Source organism: Diadema antillarum, unplaced genomic scaffold, assembly GCF_040938485.1.
Source record: "Diadema antillarum isolate AM-2024a unplaced genomic scaffold, OU_Dant_1.0 seq00001863_RagTag, whole genome shotgun sequence".
Lineage (NCBI taxonomy): Eukaryota > Metazoa > Echinodermata > Echinoidea > Diadematoida > Diadematidae > Diadema > Diadema antillarum.
The window spans coordinates 92,993-109,268 of record NW_027272533.1 but is presented as its reverse complement, the minus strand read 5'-3'; the positions used below and the strand labels follow the sequence as shown (position 1 = coordinate 109,268).

General features: G+C 40.0%; 1 protein-coding gene across 2 annotated transcripts in view; it reads right to left on the bottom strand.

The window, feature by feature from the left end:
- The window catches only part of LOC139712826 (protein phosphatase EYA1-like), a 134,254-nt gene that overhangs the window by 43,239 nt on the left and 74,739 nt on the right, over positions 1–16,276 (bottom strand). The window contains exons 7-8 of one of the 2 annotated variants that reach the window (XM_071624616.1): positions 12,430–12,650; positions 5,232–5,315 (exon numbers count right to left, since the gene is read on the bottom strand). In XM_071624616.1, the coding sequence (XP_071480717.1) occupies positions 5,232–5,315; positions 12,430–12,650 (305 nt within the window). The remainder of the gene's footprint in view (positions 1–5,231; positions 5,316–12,429; positions 12,651–16,276) is intronic. The other variant, XM_071624617.1, reaches the window with a different exon arrangement.

Sequence of the window (16,276 nt, the reverse complement as noted above, 5' to 3'; positions counted from 1 at the left end):
TTTTTTTAAAGACGGTATCAAATATCTGAGTTATTTGAGCTATGCAAGTTACTAAAGAGAGAGAGAGAAGAAAAAAAAACAGTAGCTCAAGTTACTGTTGATTATAGGGATGGGAAATGGAGTGAAACACATGAATATATGAAACATCGAAAGTGAGGTATATGAAAGAGAAATATAGAGACAAAGTAACATACAGAATGAAGAAAGAGTGAGAAACATGGAGAGATAATACACGAAAGCGAGAGAATAGCGCTGGAAAAGTAAGGTGGGCTTAGATAGAAAAGATGCCAGAGATAGATAGGAGAGATAGAACGAGAATGAGAGAAACAGACAGACGGAGAAAGAGATACAGAGGGAGAGAGAGAGAGAGAAAGAGTATTAAAGAAAGAGGAGAGGGAGAAAGTTTGTGAGGGATAGATCGACAGATGAATGGAAACACCTCTGGCTATTTTCATTCAAAATCTCCTCTGTTGTTGCGAGGCAAGTTCAGTTTGTGATTACAACCCTTGTCATTATTCCCTCCAATATTTGGGGGGAAAATTTCTCATAAATATTAGCCCTTGGGGGACATATGAGGGAAAGGAGATTGAGGAAGAAAAAAAAATCTTCCACCAGCATTTGACATTATTTGGCAGTAACAACATGACTCTTTCTACTCCTTTTGTTTTTTTTTATCTGGCACATCTTAGAAACTTTACATATAACAAAGTGTTGGTTAAGCCCTGTGCAACAGTGGTAAACAGCCGGTAGAATACGGCTAAGTCTGCAAGTTATTGCAGATTGAGCAGACGTTGTGGAATAAAAAAGTGATGGCAATGGTTCAGGAAGATCCACGCTTGAACCAAATTTGTTACCAACAATGAACTAATTTTCTGCCTATTTCCACTGCCTATATAAACTATGTTTAATATTCAGATGTTCAGTACCAAATGTGAATCACACTCCTTCTAAGAATATATTTTTTTAAGGTGCTCAAATTTCTGATACCTTTCAACTTTATTCATTTGCATTACCTCCAACATAATACTGCTGTATCACGATTGATCTCCATAGATTTTATTGTGACCCATACGAAGATATACTTCAGACACAGTTCCAAAAAGGGGAGAACTCAGATGAAATAAGCACAAGACTGCGACAACAGAATGTCAAAACACATCTCAAAGTAGCGTTTTAGACTGCCTTTTTCATCTTTCATACATGCCATATGATTGAAATACAAGACATCCCTGAGAAAAACAAAAACACAGCTTTGTTTACCATGACTGTACTCAGTGATGATATCCATACAAAATTCTTCTGGGAAACACACCTCTGTGTGCTGGTACTGAATTAAGTCGTAGAGCAGCACAGAACACAATTACATTCCCTGGGAACGTTTTTGACAAATCCGACCTGACAGCCTTCACCGAGAGATGATGATTTCGATGACAGATCTCTTTTCTGATCGGTTGCGTCAGAAGTGCACTTGTAACACACCACCGCTACCTAGTCCATCCTAACACTCTCGATTGGGGATGCTAAGTTCCCTCATCTGTACATCTCCCCCCCCCCCCCTTTTCATTGTCTATCCTAACAGCAACTGGTAGCGTGGGTGGGACTACACCCTTGAGCTTCAACTTTGGGCACGTCCTTGCACCATGAACCAACCGACATTCTTCCCTCTCCCCCCCCCCCCCCCTTTAAAAAAAAAAAAAAATCCACAAATTTGTTCCAGAGTGCACATTTACAATATATTATACACTCACATACAATCTGTTGGGAAAGAATAATGAGATTGGTCAGAAAATCCATCTTCAAATTGCTGGGGAAGGTCAGATCTACATGCATTCCTTTTTTTTGGGGGGGGGGAGGGATGTGGGTTACATGACAATGTGCAATTCTGCATAATGGGATTCGCCAATTAGGCTCTTAACCTGTTGAAGACTAGTCCCATAGTATACTCCGGCAGGTGTCTATGGGAAATGCATGTTATAAATGTAGCAAAATCAGCTCGTCCTCAACGGGTTAAGAACCAGAGCTAAGGAGGGTCATCCCATCCCAGTCTGACTAATCGTGAGCTTGTGTGAGACCAGACGAGCCATTTCTACCAGAATGATTTCTCTGTGTCTTGGTTGTCACATAGCTGTCTCAAATATTGTGCATACCATCAGACAAAAGTGGCTTACAGAAAATAGTAAAAACATACAAATGCATGGAGTAATGTTGGCCTTAACTAGTAAAAGAGACACCTCAATGTCATGATTGAGAAAGTTGAGTTAGATAAGTAGGTTGCAGGTCACGTCAAGTTTGACAAAAAAATAGAGGAGCAGAAAAGTGAGAAATTATGAGAGAAAGAATGCAGCCACTCTGTTCCACTTTCTTTTTTTTTTCGCGGGTGAGTTCTCGGTGTCAGATTTGACGGCGCTATCAAATCATCATCAACACTCATTCAGCCTTCCGTGGCCATCACCGACGGTTTCATCTCTCTTCTCATTCAGCCCACTTTCTTGTCACCGGAAAGAGTTTTGCCAACTTCGCTCCTGGCCTTTATCACTCCCGCATCTGTAGTTAGCTAATACTTTGTCATCATATTCCAACTGTCACCTTTGTCGCGGAGGTTTCTGGATTACCAAGTTCTTCTCCCATCATCTTGTGTCTCCAATTCTTTTTTTTTATAGATATTTTTGTCTTTATTCGAGATAGGGATGAGAGAGAGAGAGCGCTATGAGATTATTCCAGTGACGAGATGAAATTGGATAGGATGAATTGGGCTTGAATGAAGGATAACGTGATTCCCGATAGATGCTATAGATAAGACTGACAATTTTTTTTTTGCAGGTACCGTTTCTTTTATCATCTCCTTTACTCTGTCGGTGCGGCGAAATGGATGGAAAGGAAGACCCTCGACAAAAGTCCAAAGTTTTAAAATCGGGCGTGCGGAAGACCGAAATTATGAAGTCGCTGGAAATGTCATACGCACTCAAGGTTATAGGACCAGGTGATGGCTGGTCTCCTCTCCTATTACGGTGTCAATCAAAAAAAGACTCCAAATCTACCACTATCAATCTCCGTCTCCCAGTGGCATGGCAGGAAATATGTCAGGTACTCCGCTCTCTCTCTCTTCGTCCAAGTTGATGATACGGGGATGACTTGGTTGGTGAATAAGCCCACTTCCATGGAAACGAAAGTTTTTCTCAGCATTCTCTTCAACCATCCTCTCTCTATCTTATACGTAAGCTGACACTTTTGACATCCGCCGACACTTTAAACAAAAAGAATACATCTTTCTTTTTATCCTTAAAATTGAACATTCGATCTTTCATGTCTCTCCTATCTCTTTGAGTTTTTTTATTTTGTTTTATTTTGTTTTTCCACATATTCAAAGGCTCAATACATATTTAGATGGACTACCACCCCATCACCTGCAAGATCTAGTGCTTCCTCCACTAATCTGAAACATGCCGCCTCTGGTTCCACAAAGGGAATGGGTTAATAAACACTGCAAGCTCCAAAATAGATTTTCACCATCAGATAAATCATTTGAACACATTAAGCAAGAATCATTTCATTGAAGTATATTCAAATATATATATTTCATCTCCCTCTCTCTGGTTTATTCACATCCTCACTCGAATCAGTGTTACCTTTTCTCCTTCTGCTCAGCCTCCCAGGGTTTCCATCCCTAAATTTACCACCCCACGGAATACTACCAAAGTTTGTATCATAACAACGTCCGTTTGGCTCTCCTCTGTATATATTTCTATATTTCTCTCACTATCAATCAATTATTGTTACTTTTAACACCAAAAACTAGTCAATATTCCCCCATCTCTTCTTCATTCCCCTTTAGAATGTTTCCTCCCCGCATGAGATCTATTTCTGCTTGTCTATTTCTCTTACTTTCTATTCATCTCCTTCTTTCCCCTCATTCTCTATCTCTACCTCTTTATATCTTTTCCAAGCATATTCTTCTCCTTCTTCTCTTTTTTTTTTGTGGTCGTTTTAATAAGTGAGGAGTAAATGAAAACGCGGGGTGAATGACAGAAAAGCCTGTGTACGGGTCGCCCGAGGCAAGGAGTGTTAGATTGCGAGACATGGCACACACACACACATACACACAAACACACAGAGACGCACGTCTTGGTCTGTGCCGATGTACCCCTCAATTTGACAGATTTCTTGTTCTCTTTCACTTTCATCAGTATTTCTCCATCTCCTTCTCTCCCTCTCTCTTACTATATCTCCCTCCCTCTCTCTCTTTCATCTCTCTCTCTCTCTCTTTATATATTTCTCTTTTATATATATCTCACTCTCTTTCTATCTTTTTTCTGCTTTTGCCACCATACTGTGGTTATGAGACAAGGGTAAAAAAAAAATCCTATATTCTTTGAAGAAAAGCTCAATTGAATTGAAGGAAAGAGAGGTGAAGGCTTCCAGGAGAAAGAGAGAGAGAGAGAGGGAGGGAGACAGACAGACAGACAGACAGACAAACTGAGGGGGAGGTAAAAAAAAAAGAAGAGAAGAATTAGTGAATCTTGGGGATGGACATTGGCACCGTGGAAAGAAATGCATTCAAATGCAAATCGACCTGCACAGGATGCAAGATGCGAGCCATGGCGGCCCCACGCAGGACCTTGGGTCCGCCGTGTACGCTAGATACGAGAAGAAGTCAAGCAATGCTAGATTATCTTTTATGAAGAAATGAAAATGATAAAAAAAAGAACTTGGAATCCTGCTCTCGCATTGCTCTTGAAGCAAGAAATAATTTTGAGGCAGGTCATCCTCATCTTTGCCAAAATGTGACATCTTCAATTTCATCACCATCATCATCATCATCATCATCATCATCATCATCATCATCATCATCATCATCATCATCATCATCATCATCATCATCATCATGAATTTCATCCATGTCAATTATCATGCAGTACCCGCTGCCTGCTATAAGGATTAGAAACAGCACCGGTTGTCGGGTGGAAACTTTGTGGTCTCGTGGACAAGACACCTGTCCAGAGATCAGGAGGTCATAGGTTCAAATCCTGCCCGAGTATGTATGCCCGTGATTTCTTTTCTTCTCATGATTTCTAACGTGTTTCTTTAAAAGCACACAAATCAATGTAATGTGTGCTCTGAATTCAAACGACTGTGTTTTACTTTGTCGAATTAAGGAGATGTGGCACCTCTGCATCTCAACACACATCAATGACACAAGAGATGAACGACAGAAAAGTGGATTGAGACCTTACCTTGCCGAACCGCGTCGCATACGAGCCCGTTAACAGTGAATGGAAGATGATAATGGTTTCATCCAGGTCCCAGACAAACACTCTCTGTGAGGGAGGAGAGAGAATAGTTTTATGATAAGATTTCATTAGAAATGTTCTCCTTGAAGAACCATGATCGATTAGCCACACTGAATACAATTAATGGGACTGTGTCTGAAGGTACTGCACTTTGACAACGAGCAGGCTCAATACAAGGTGTACATGTAGAGGTAAGACATACTCTCTAGCAATAGAGTACTGAAGATGATGATGGCAACAGCATTCTGTAATAGCTTGGATTGGAACCAGGTGTGGGCTCAGTTAGCAACAATAGTGTTCACAGACCGGGTCAGGACCCTGTTTCATAAAGCCATTTGTAAAGTTATGCATGTCTTTACGAATGACTGGAATATGAAGTGTCAATATGTGTGCCCATTTTTTTTTTCATTGTGCTTTAACAAAGTATGACTGTATGTCAATATCTCCTCTACATTGGGGACAAAATACACTCTCAACTAAAAATGTGTGTTAACATGTAAGAATAATCATTATCATCTGCAAATTTCAACTTTAGCTATTGAAATTAACAATGATTAGAAAACCCACTTGGCTTGCCATAGTCCTGTCGTTCATGAAGTCGTGCGTAACTTTATGAACAGCTTTATGAAACAGGCCCAGGTGATGTTGTTTAGAGCCATTTTTCTAGGTGATGACTGGTTATGACATCATTCTTAGCCAACTCTATACCCATAGGCTTACCACATGAAATGTCTGGCTCCTCTAACCAGCGGTTTAAGGATTAACTAAAGTCAATTTCCAACTTGGTGCAATGTTTTAAATTGAAAGAAAAAGAGAGAAAGAAACATACACACAGTACCCTAGTCTTGCAAACATTCTCATTCATGCAAGAAGCAGAAATGCAGATCCTATAAATTACAAACAAAATAAAAATCTCTCAGAGTTAACAAATACATAGCTTAATCTGGTTGACTGCTGGATTACAATACATGCTGCGTTTACACATGGCTCACAGAACCACAACAGTTCCCTAAAAATTCTGTGGAGATTTCAGACTTTTGCAGCAAACAGTTTAATATCACAAAACTAAGTTCTGTCATACAGAGAACAAAAAGAACCGACCACTTTCTTCGGATAACTATGATTTGACTAAATCAACACGCAGACCCTCCATCAGTAAAAGAACAATACACAAAACCTGCAGCAGCACTAACAAACTTCATGTCGACGACTTCCAAATTTAAGTAAGCATTTGAAAGCAATCACTTGAATCATTATCTGGCAACTTTACATGCAAGCAATGAGAGGTTATTGCAAAGAATGGTTAGCATCTGATCTCGGGAGTAATTCGAACCAGCATATGTAATGAATGAGTAGATAACCAAATCCATAATCATATCACTCACTGTGTATCACCTGTTACTTACAAAAAAAAACAAAAGAACCACCAAAAAATGATGATTAAAGCTATCCCCGGTATCAGACATCCATATCCTTAATGGAATGTATCATATATGACATTATCTCTCTCTAACTTACCTGGAGAGATAAAGATAAAACAACACAAGCAGGTGTATTTATCATTTGGGTGTGTATTCAAACAGAATGAAGTGATTACCCACAGAGGCACTGATCATTCCGCTTGATAACATGTTAACATCAGCTTTAGATCAATACGGGAGGGGGGGGGGGGGGGGGGTGCGGGGCCCTCATGCCCCTTGTGTCCAATAAATTTACCCTTACTGTGCTTGAAAGCTTTTTTTACCTATGGGAATAGATGACTGAAAACTATCGAGAGAGTTTGAATGTAAAACATGTGAAGTGCTTTTTTTAATCATTTCAAAGCAAGTCCATTTATCAGAATAGAACAATATACAATGTAAAACCTTTCCAAGGTGACACGACATTTACTCCTGCAACAATTGCTCTGGTCTTACTTTCTCCAAGGACTTAGAGTTGGGGACAGGGTTGTGATAGGGTTTTAGGTTTAGCCTGATGTGAGGATTAGGATTAAACTGTTGAGGATGAGTCCCGAGTATACTCGGGCAATTGTCTATGGGAAACGCATGTTGTAGCAAAATCAGTCCGTCCTCAACGGGTTAAGGTTAGGGTTATGTTTGAGGGTAGGTTTTATGTTTGGCTTAGTGAGATATCATGGGAGCAATAATTGTCCCAGAGGCAAAGGTCAAGGAACCCCTTTCCAATGATAACTCACGTGTTGCATAAAAAGAAATATTGTTTATAAAGATAAGTTTAAAGATATCCCATAAATCTCATTACTGTCTTTGTTTTACAGCCTGTCTGACTGAAACATCCCAAATTGACAGGAATGAAGATCATTTTTTTGCAATCAAATTCTTCAAATGTATTATGATTAGAGATTACCTAATCCCCTAATCCCTACTGTGTCACCATATAGTCTTTGTGCTAGACTGAGACACATTGCTATACCTCAGAGTAGTCTTGCTGATTTCACAACAAGACCCAAGTTTGTATGCATTACTGAATGCTGAAGAAAAAGCTTAAAGGAGACCTCTGGATGATTTTCAGATTTTTACATTTGAACAACTATAAAGTAGTTATACTGAGGACAGAGTTTCAGAATTTATGTTAATTGGGATGAAGTAAAAGAATATTTTTAAGATTTAGAACGAATTGCAATGAATAAGGATGATGACATGGCAGAGTCACCATAGGAATGCATGAGTTGGGGCTCAAGGAAACAGAACAAAAGAAGAAGGCATGCATAGATTATACACAGGTGAACTTGCAAGCAAGCAGTATTGTAATGGAATTACACTGCTACATTTCTGAAATATGTGAACCTCCTATGTCATCATCCTTGTTCAGTGTAATTTGTTTAAGGTTTTTCAAAGTATTGTTTCTCTGCTCAAGAACCACAATGAATTCCACAAATCTTTATTTGGAGTTGTCGATTTATGTACTACATGATGTGAAATTATGAAAATCGTCTGGAATTATATCATATGTTCCTTTAAGCCAAAGTTGGGGGCACGCAGAAAGGGTTAAAACTCTGGGATGTGGTACTGGATTCACAACACTGAATAGTTCTCATGGACTGTGGTGCTTGAATAAACTATTTGATTCACATTTTATCAGCACTTTGATATTTGTTCATATATCTCTTGATGTTGGTAACAATGACATGTCCTTCATTTTCTGTTTTGTTTAACAATAAAGACATAATTACAAACAAATGATACTGACAGCACAATTCTCCAAACTTTTTCTATGCCAGAGTGTGTGTGTGTTTTGTTTTTTCATGATTTTCAACAATCATAATATAGCTTACTTCAGCAAATTTCTATCATTTCTGAAATGGAGCCACAGGTGTCTAACAGTGTCTTCGCAAATTATTGTATCTCTGCCAAAGTAAGAGAAAAAAGGAAGGAGAGAAAGAGATAGGACATAGATAGGCAACAGAGAGAGAGAGAGAGAGAGAGAGAGAGAGAGAAGGGGAGGGAGAGAGAGAGAAACAGACAAAGTATACTGCCGCTCATGCAGCACGATAGGTAGCATATGCACGCCCCTCCCCTTTCTCTCCAACCACTGACATCTGATAACCTTTATGAACTTTGAACTTGAGCCTTATCTGAAGCACTCACACCTGTGCCAATTCAAGGGATCTAATGACACAATTAAAGGCATAATTTACCATTTGCAGATGAAACAAAACCCAGCATTAGTGCTTTAAAGTAGTTCTAAAATGTGAGTTAGGGGTAGAAAAAACCACTATAAAAACGTGAATCCCTATGAGTGATGTTATGTGTTGATAAATACACAAAATGTGAACAATAGTAATAATAAGAATGTTTCCTGACTAAACCATCTACAGTTACGGTTTATTGAGAAAAACACTGATATCTCCTTATATTTTCGGCTTTATTGTGAAAATTTTACATGGTAGGATGTTTTGTGACACAACAGACCTACAAATATGCATCATTTCAACATTTTTGAAATCACTGCTCCCAAAGGTAAACAGGACCTTTAAAGTGAAGCAGTGTTGGCTCATACGTCCTTTTGCAATGAATGACCAAGAATAGAGGATCATCAAGTATAGTTGCACTGAACAAGGATGAGACATGGCAAAAACTACTCAAATGAAAGCACACTTAAACTGAACTTTCTCTAATTTTTTCCCCTCATATTTATATATTTTTAAATCAGAACAAGTGAATATGAATATCGCTGCCCGAAAAATCACAGTCACAAGTCATGTGACATTTAATGTTTTGATTTGGATGGAAAAGTTCTATTCAGAAATGTTTGAGGCAAATTGTGTAATATTCCAGTTTAAATAACACCTAAAAAGAATGTACCTATCTGATTGCTCATCATGTGGCATACAGTTAACAGTTCCATTGCACGGCTGTCACTGTCAGCCATGCAATTTTGGTTGGGCAAAAATGGATATTGCATGGCTGAAAACTCCAATATCCACTGACTCCTGTGTTGAACTCACGATTGACTCGAAGTTTTTGTTCCATCGCACGGCTCTGATGTCACAATAAACAAACCTTTGCCACGCACGCTCAACAGTTGTTACATGTGCACTCACAAGTGCGCATTTTGTCCCTCATTTTTATACTGTATTCACAACTTCAATTGATTGATTTTGCGTTGTATGCAAAAGAAGTATGACGGGATTAACTGTGACTGCGTCGCCTTTCACGAAAAATGGTTGCCATTTCTGTGCTAAATTCAAGAGGGATCTGTATGGACCATATCTGTTAACCCGTTGAGGACGAGTCCCGAGTATACTCGGGCAGGGGTCTATGGGAAATGCGTGTTGTAGCAAAATCAGTCCGTCCTCAACGGGTTAATGTCCAAGGTGTATAAAACAAATAGTCCATGGTCTTCACTCGTGCAATGGAACAAGATTTCGCACTCTGAAAGATGAGACCCACTTTTCAACTTGGCTTCGCCTCCTTAAATAGAGCACCTCTATATTTCACCTCGTGCAAAATCTTGTACCAGCGCACTCACGACCATTCACTATTTGTATACTATAGGGCCTATCCCTCACACAATGAGCCTAAATATTGCTTTGGAGAATGTTGTCTTAAAGGGATGGTACAGTGTTGGTGGAGATGAGAATTGGGCTTTTAACCTTTTTCGAGATACCAAGAAAACACTTATGATATAGTACAGAACATACCATTTTAAGAGGAATTCAAAGTTTATTTGATGAAAATCGAGTTTGGAGTGACTGAAACATCAAAAAACAAAGTAAAACAAAGCGATCATGATAAAGTGTGGGTCCCACACTTTATTAAATTCGCTCTTTTTAGGATATCTCAGCCATTTCAAAACCAATTTTCATCAAATAAACGTTGAATTCCTCATAGAATTACACGCTCTTTCATATTTCATAAGAGGTTTCTCATTATCTCACCAAAAAATGTTAGAAACCTGAAATTAGGTCTCAACCAAAACTATACGATCCCTTTAAATGCTCCATGATAAAATTTGCCCCCTCATCAGGACTCTTTATCTTTAAGAGTTCTTTGTTTGACCGGGAGGTGGTTGGCTGCTAAAGATGGGGGTTTATCGTCAAGTAAAGAGCGAAATAGCACAACTACGTTTTAAACCGTGATGAGGACAGGTGCGCTAGAGAGAACCCGTTATCTGTCGCTGCGACCATAACCGTCAGTGGCAGAAGATAGTATCAATCATACGTGCACGATTGTCACAATTATCTCATCGCTTTACCACCCACGAACTCTAACAGGTGCTGCCGTCTTTAACATTTTCTGTTTTCTTCCCCCCCCCCCATTAACGTCAGACAAAACTGTTGAGACAGTGAATTTGTGAATGGCAATGACCCCTTCGTGCAACGCAAGAAATTGGCATTACAAGAAGCAAAAAACAAAAACAAAAACAAGAAAACATGTACAGCTCAAAGAGTGTTAACCCGTTGAGGACGAGTATACTTGGGCAAGTGTCTATGGGAAATACAGTGTATGTGTTGTAGCAAAATCAGTCCAGGTTAATCATCCTTTTGAATGAAACACTCATCATGAAAGCAACATATTAGTGAAGTTTTTTTTCTTCAAAATTTTACTTTAGCAATTTCATGCAAGCAGAGACTATATAAAAGCTTGTAAGTGATTCAACCTATTCTCCATTGGAATCTGAAATCTCGCCTGCAACATATTAGTGAAGTTTTTGTTTGTTTGTCTTTTAAATTTCATTTTAGCAATTTCACACAAGCAGAGACTACAGGTACTGGTATATAAAAGCTTGTAAGTGATCTAACCCATTCTCTATTAGAATCTGAAATCATGACTGCTTTTTTTTTTTTGCATTACAAACAATGTTTCCCTGTACCCCCTGGGTTAACTTGGTATCCTGAGAGCTATATAATTATTGGTAGTGTTGGTCATATGACCATCTTCTATCAATGAGGTAATGATCCCAATTTGTCCTTGAACGATATCCCCACAGAATCTGTTTGTCAGACCATCTTGCTGCACTCACAGAAAATCTGTACTCCACATGACAGCTCTTAACCTGTTGAGGGCGGACTGATTTTGCTTTAACATGCATTTCCCATAGACACCTGCCCAAGTATTCTCGGGATTCGTCTTCAACGGGTTAATGAAAGAAATTTAGTCTCCTTCCGAAGTTTGCTTCAAAATCCACCCCAAAAGAAGGCCCAGATTAAAGGGATATTCCATCTTGATAATCATTTGCTTTGTATGCTTTATATGTCATATGAATATAGTTTCCTTATATAGGTTATATGTTCAGTTATAAATGACTATCATATGATGTGATTGCATGTATTTAAAAAATGTATTGATTACTGCTGATATATACCATCATGCAGAAATGTGCGTGCCAGTTTTCAATCAAATTACATTTAAAAGCATGCATGCAATAATGACATGATTTTGAAAGTAAAGATGTCAAATCAATTCAAATCACATTCAAAGCACTCATGCAATGATAATACAATTTTGAAAGTGGACATACTGAATCAATGTAAGCCACATTCAAATCGCATCAAATCAAATCTTCTGCAATAATAGTATCATTTTGAGAGTGGAGATATCAAAAACAATTTAAATCACTTTCAAATCAAAAATCAAAATGAGCTTTGAGCATCGGATCAAATCTCCTGCTCCGTCCGTACCTCCAGGCCGTCCTCCGGCGGAGGGGAGGGGTTATTCCTCCGACTCCGCCCCGTCGCCTTGCTCCGGCTGCCGTTCTTGGGGCCCTGGCGGCCCCGCCCGAGCCCGTTGGTGTCGTCGAGCTTGATGGAGGCGTCCGTGGTGAAGGAGTTCTCAACTGCAGGAGAGAGAGATGGAGTATGGATGGTGGATGGGTCATTTTGTGCAGCTGTTGAGTCGATTTCTTAAGGATAAGTGAGATATAAAATGAGAGAGAGAAAAGGGGCGCACGTGGCTCAAAAACGGTGTGTCAAAACTTTGCATTTATACAAAAAACAAAAAAGCATTTGAAATCGGCAAACAAAACAGTGTGTCAAAATTTGCAATAACAAAATCACTTCAAATCAGCAAATAAAACGAATACAAAATTGAGAGAGAGGGTCAGAAAGAGAAAATGAGACAAATACATTAACATTTTATAAATGGGTTGATATGTGCATGCAGGTGCAAAAATAGACGGTTAACAACAAAAGTCTCCAATATAATTTAAAGTATTGAAAATAACGCAAGGAAAAGCAAATGCATACGGAATGTCTTTACTGTTTCAAATTCTGTATCACACAACAGTACTTCAGATCAAGAAATAAAAAAACCACTGACAGAACCTAAAGAAAAAAACATCTAAACTTTCATAATGTGAAGACCAGCTAATCGCATACAAAAAAAAAGTAAACAGCATCAGAGTAGCCAAGAAGTGGGGAGGAGGAGGGTGAAAAAAAAACAACAACAACAACCCTGAGGGGAATAATAATGGCCCATATTTGCAGTACAACCGAATTCCTCTTATGAATAACAATTGTCGATATTGATACAGGCTATTTCTCCATGACCTGGCTCATCGCAGAATCAATTCATGTAAATCAAACTCCATCACTGACTCCTTCCAACCTCCATTAATATTTACATCGCAGTTTTCGCCGTGGCGAATTAAGTAAGACATCAACTCGGAGAAAACTGAGCTGGACATGTAAACTCATGCACAACACCTAGGGAAGAAGAAGAAGAAAAAAAAAAATGCACGATAACGTGAAACCAAAGGAGCGATATGCGCTGTGCGTTATCGGCGCTTAACGCCCCAAAACGTAAACCAAGTCAGGGCAAGCCAGTTCCTCTATGGGGAAATTTGGGGGGGGGGGAGGGAGGATGGAGGGGATAGGGGAAAGAGGATAGGAGGGGAAGTGGATGAGGTGGGAAAGGTGCAAAAAGGAGGGGGGGGTGGAAGGAGGTGCAGGTAGGGAGCGAGGGGTGAGACTTGGAAATAGGGGGTAGGGTGGATGGACAATGATGGTTGGGTTGGGAGGGGGGGGGGGAAGAAGGGTGACTGATATGCACAATTTATTGGCCAGCGAGAAATTTGAGGATGATTTCATGGCTTCAGAAAAAACGGGAACGGAGGCGAGCGCGGGTCTGGAGGGGTGGCTGAGGTAACCGTGATGGTCAGATCGGCAGTTCTGGGGGAAAGTGTCCCACGAATAGAATCAGGCAGATTGATGTAGCCGGGGGACTTGCTTGGCTTATTAGGTTAGGGATTACGATATGGATGAACAGGGATGATGTAAAAATTCCGTCCAATGGACAACCATGCCCACAAAAAAAAAAAAATCAAAAGAGAAAAGGGAAAGTAAAAAAATGACTCCAGGGAAAGTGGAAAGGGCCAGGATTGCATAGAAATTGGTGAGTAGCAAAAATGGGTCACAGACAGCATATTTCTGGAGTAAAGCAAGCCTCAAATTTGATTACTATCTGCATTTATGAAATACGGACACTCATCCCCCCCCCATTCTATATTTTTCACACTAACGACATCTCAAATGAGTCTCGTGATGTTCACGATCACCACAAAGAGCAGAATTAATGTACGTAAGACACCATGTGAAAATCAATGGTCCGGAGGAAGATATCACGGAGTATGAGAAAAGGATATGCCCATCATAGGGCATCAACAATCTATCAACAATCGAATCGAGTTAGAATTTTTTCAGTTAAAAAAGAAAGAAAGATGAATCTGCATAAGTCGCTGAGATGATTTCCGCATCCTCCTCCTCCTCCTCCTCCTCCCTCCCTATTCTCGCATCCATCCAGATCCTCCTCAGCTAAACTCTTCTTTCCTGGAACACGCTCCCATCTTGCATACAAATGCCCCGGTCTTTGATCGCTGCATAAAACCCACTTGCATTTCAACATCACCCCGGGATTTCCATTTGATGAGGTAGAACTTAGCTATCATATTTCCTTTTTTTTTTCCTGATAGCATCTTTATCTAGATTCATCATTCATTCAGACTGTATTTACAGATTATCATGACAGTAGTTTTTATCTAAACTGCTTAGAAACATTTGTAACATGACAAATACTACCTAGGAAATAACATCTATAGAAATATTCATCTGCTGGTTTGTTTGTTTGTTTGTTTGTTTGTCTTTCCATCTGAGGAAATGGCTTAATAGCCCATATTTAGCTGCAATAGCTGGTCTTACATGGGTTCCGGTTGGATGTGAGGTGGGACCACTTCAAAGGGTTATGTACCCTGCTCTTTGCGATGAATGAGTGAAGCGGGATCTTTTACGTGTGTGAGTTGTGACTCTCTCACACATGGTACCTCCATCTTATGTCCTATCCAAGGGAGAGAGTGTATTTGTTTTTGCCTGTTACTAGAGGGGATGGTATGATTACACACAACACTGCTCCCTTTAGATGTGGGAATTGAACCCAGGTCCTTGGAATCTGGAGGCAGACGTGCTACCAACTGAGCTTAACCACCGCCCAATCATCATTTTCTCCAATGACAACCCAGAGTGGCAAAGATGCAGCATCAAGCTATCGTCGTATGTTTTGTGAGACACCATGAAATCTCTTTTTACTTAAAAAACTGTACCCATCGCACTTTTTGTCGACTGAATCTTTTTTAGTCATTAATCATCGTGACAATTTCTATTGCTACTCAGTCTGTGTGTACGTGTGTGTGTGTGTGTGTAAGTAATGATTTGTCTTGCGTTTTGCCCCTCAGCAATTTCAATTTTTCGTCTGGGAACGACACCGGTATAGGAGCAGATATGAAAATTGAAATGAATAAAAAAAAAAAAAAAGAGAGGAAGAAAATTTAATGCCCTGCAAGATGACACCTAGAAGCATCGGAGAAGACATCGATATTGTTTCTAGCAACAAAATTTGATGATCCCATGCCTGAGTGCCGGATACAGACATAGCAATATACGAAAAGAGAGAAAATAAAAAAAGGAATGAGCGACGGTCTTGTTCTGTAGCACACACTTCCTATGATACGGGTTTCTGGCAAGAATTCACACATCAATTGAAGAAAGAAAAAAGAAGAAGAAGGGAAAAAATGGAGGGGGGGGGGGTTTCTGAAGGTGATGGAAATAAATCCAAATGCCTCATTCCTCATCAGATGAAGTAGTTTGGCCTGGGGGCGATTCGCGCGAGTGGCGTTTAGAGTTGTTTCACAGGAACGACGAGAGAGGCGAAAGCGTAACCGTAGAAGGACATCGAGAAAGAGAGGGAGACAACGAATGAGAAAGATAGAGAGAGATAGAAAGAGAGAGAGAGAGAGAGAGAGAGATGGAGAGGGTAGAAAGGATAACGGTCATCATGGTGGTCGGTGAAAGCTATTGGCCAAACGAGGGCTCCCTCCCCGAGAGGCGCGAGTCACCCCGTGAAAGTCGGCGGGGAGAGCCTGCACACGCACACGCGAAGGGGGGTCTCTGGCCGCTACCGAGTGCCCATGTCAGGGCCGCTGGAGTGTGTCACCGATACCGACCTGAAGAGAATGCTCCACGGAGCCCTAGATGCATA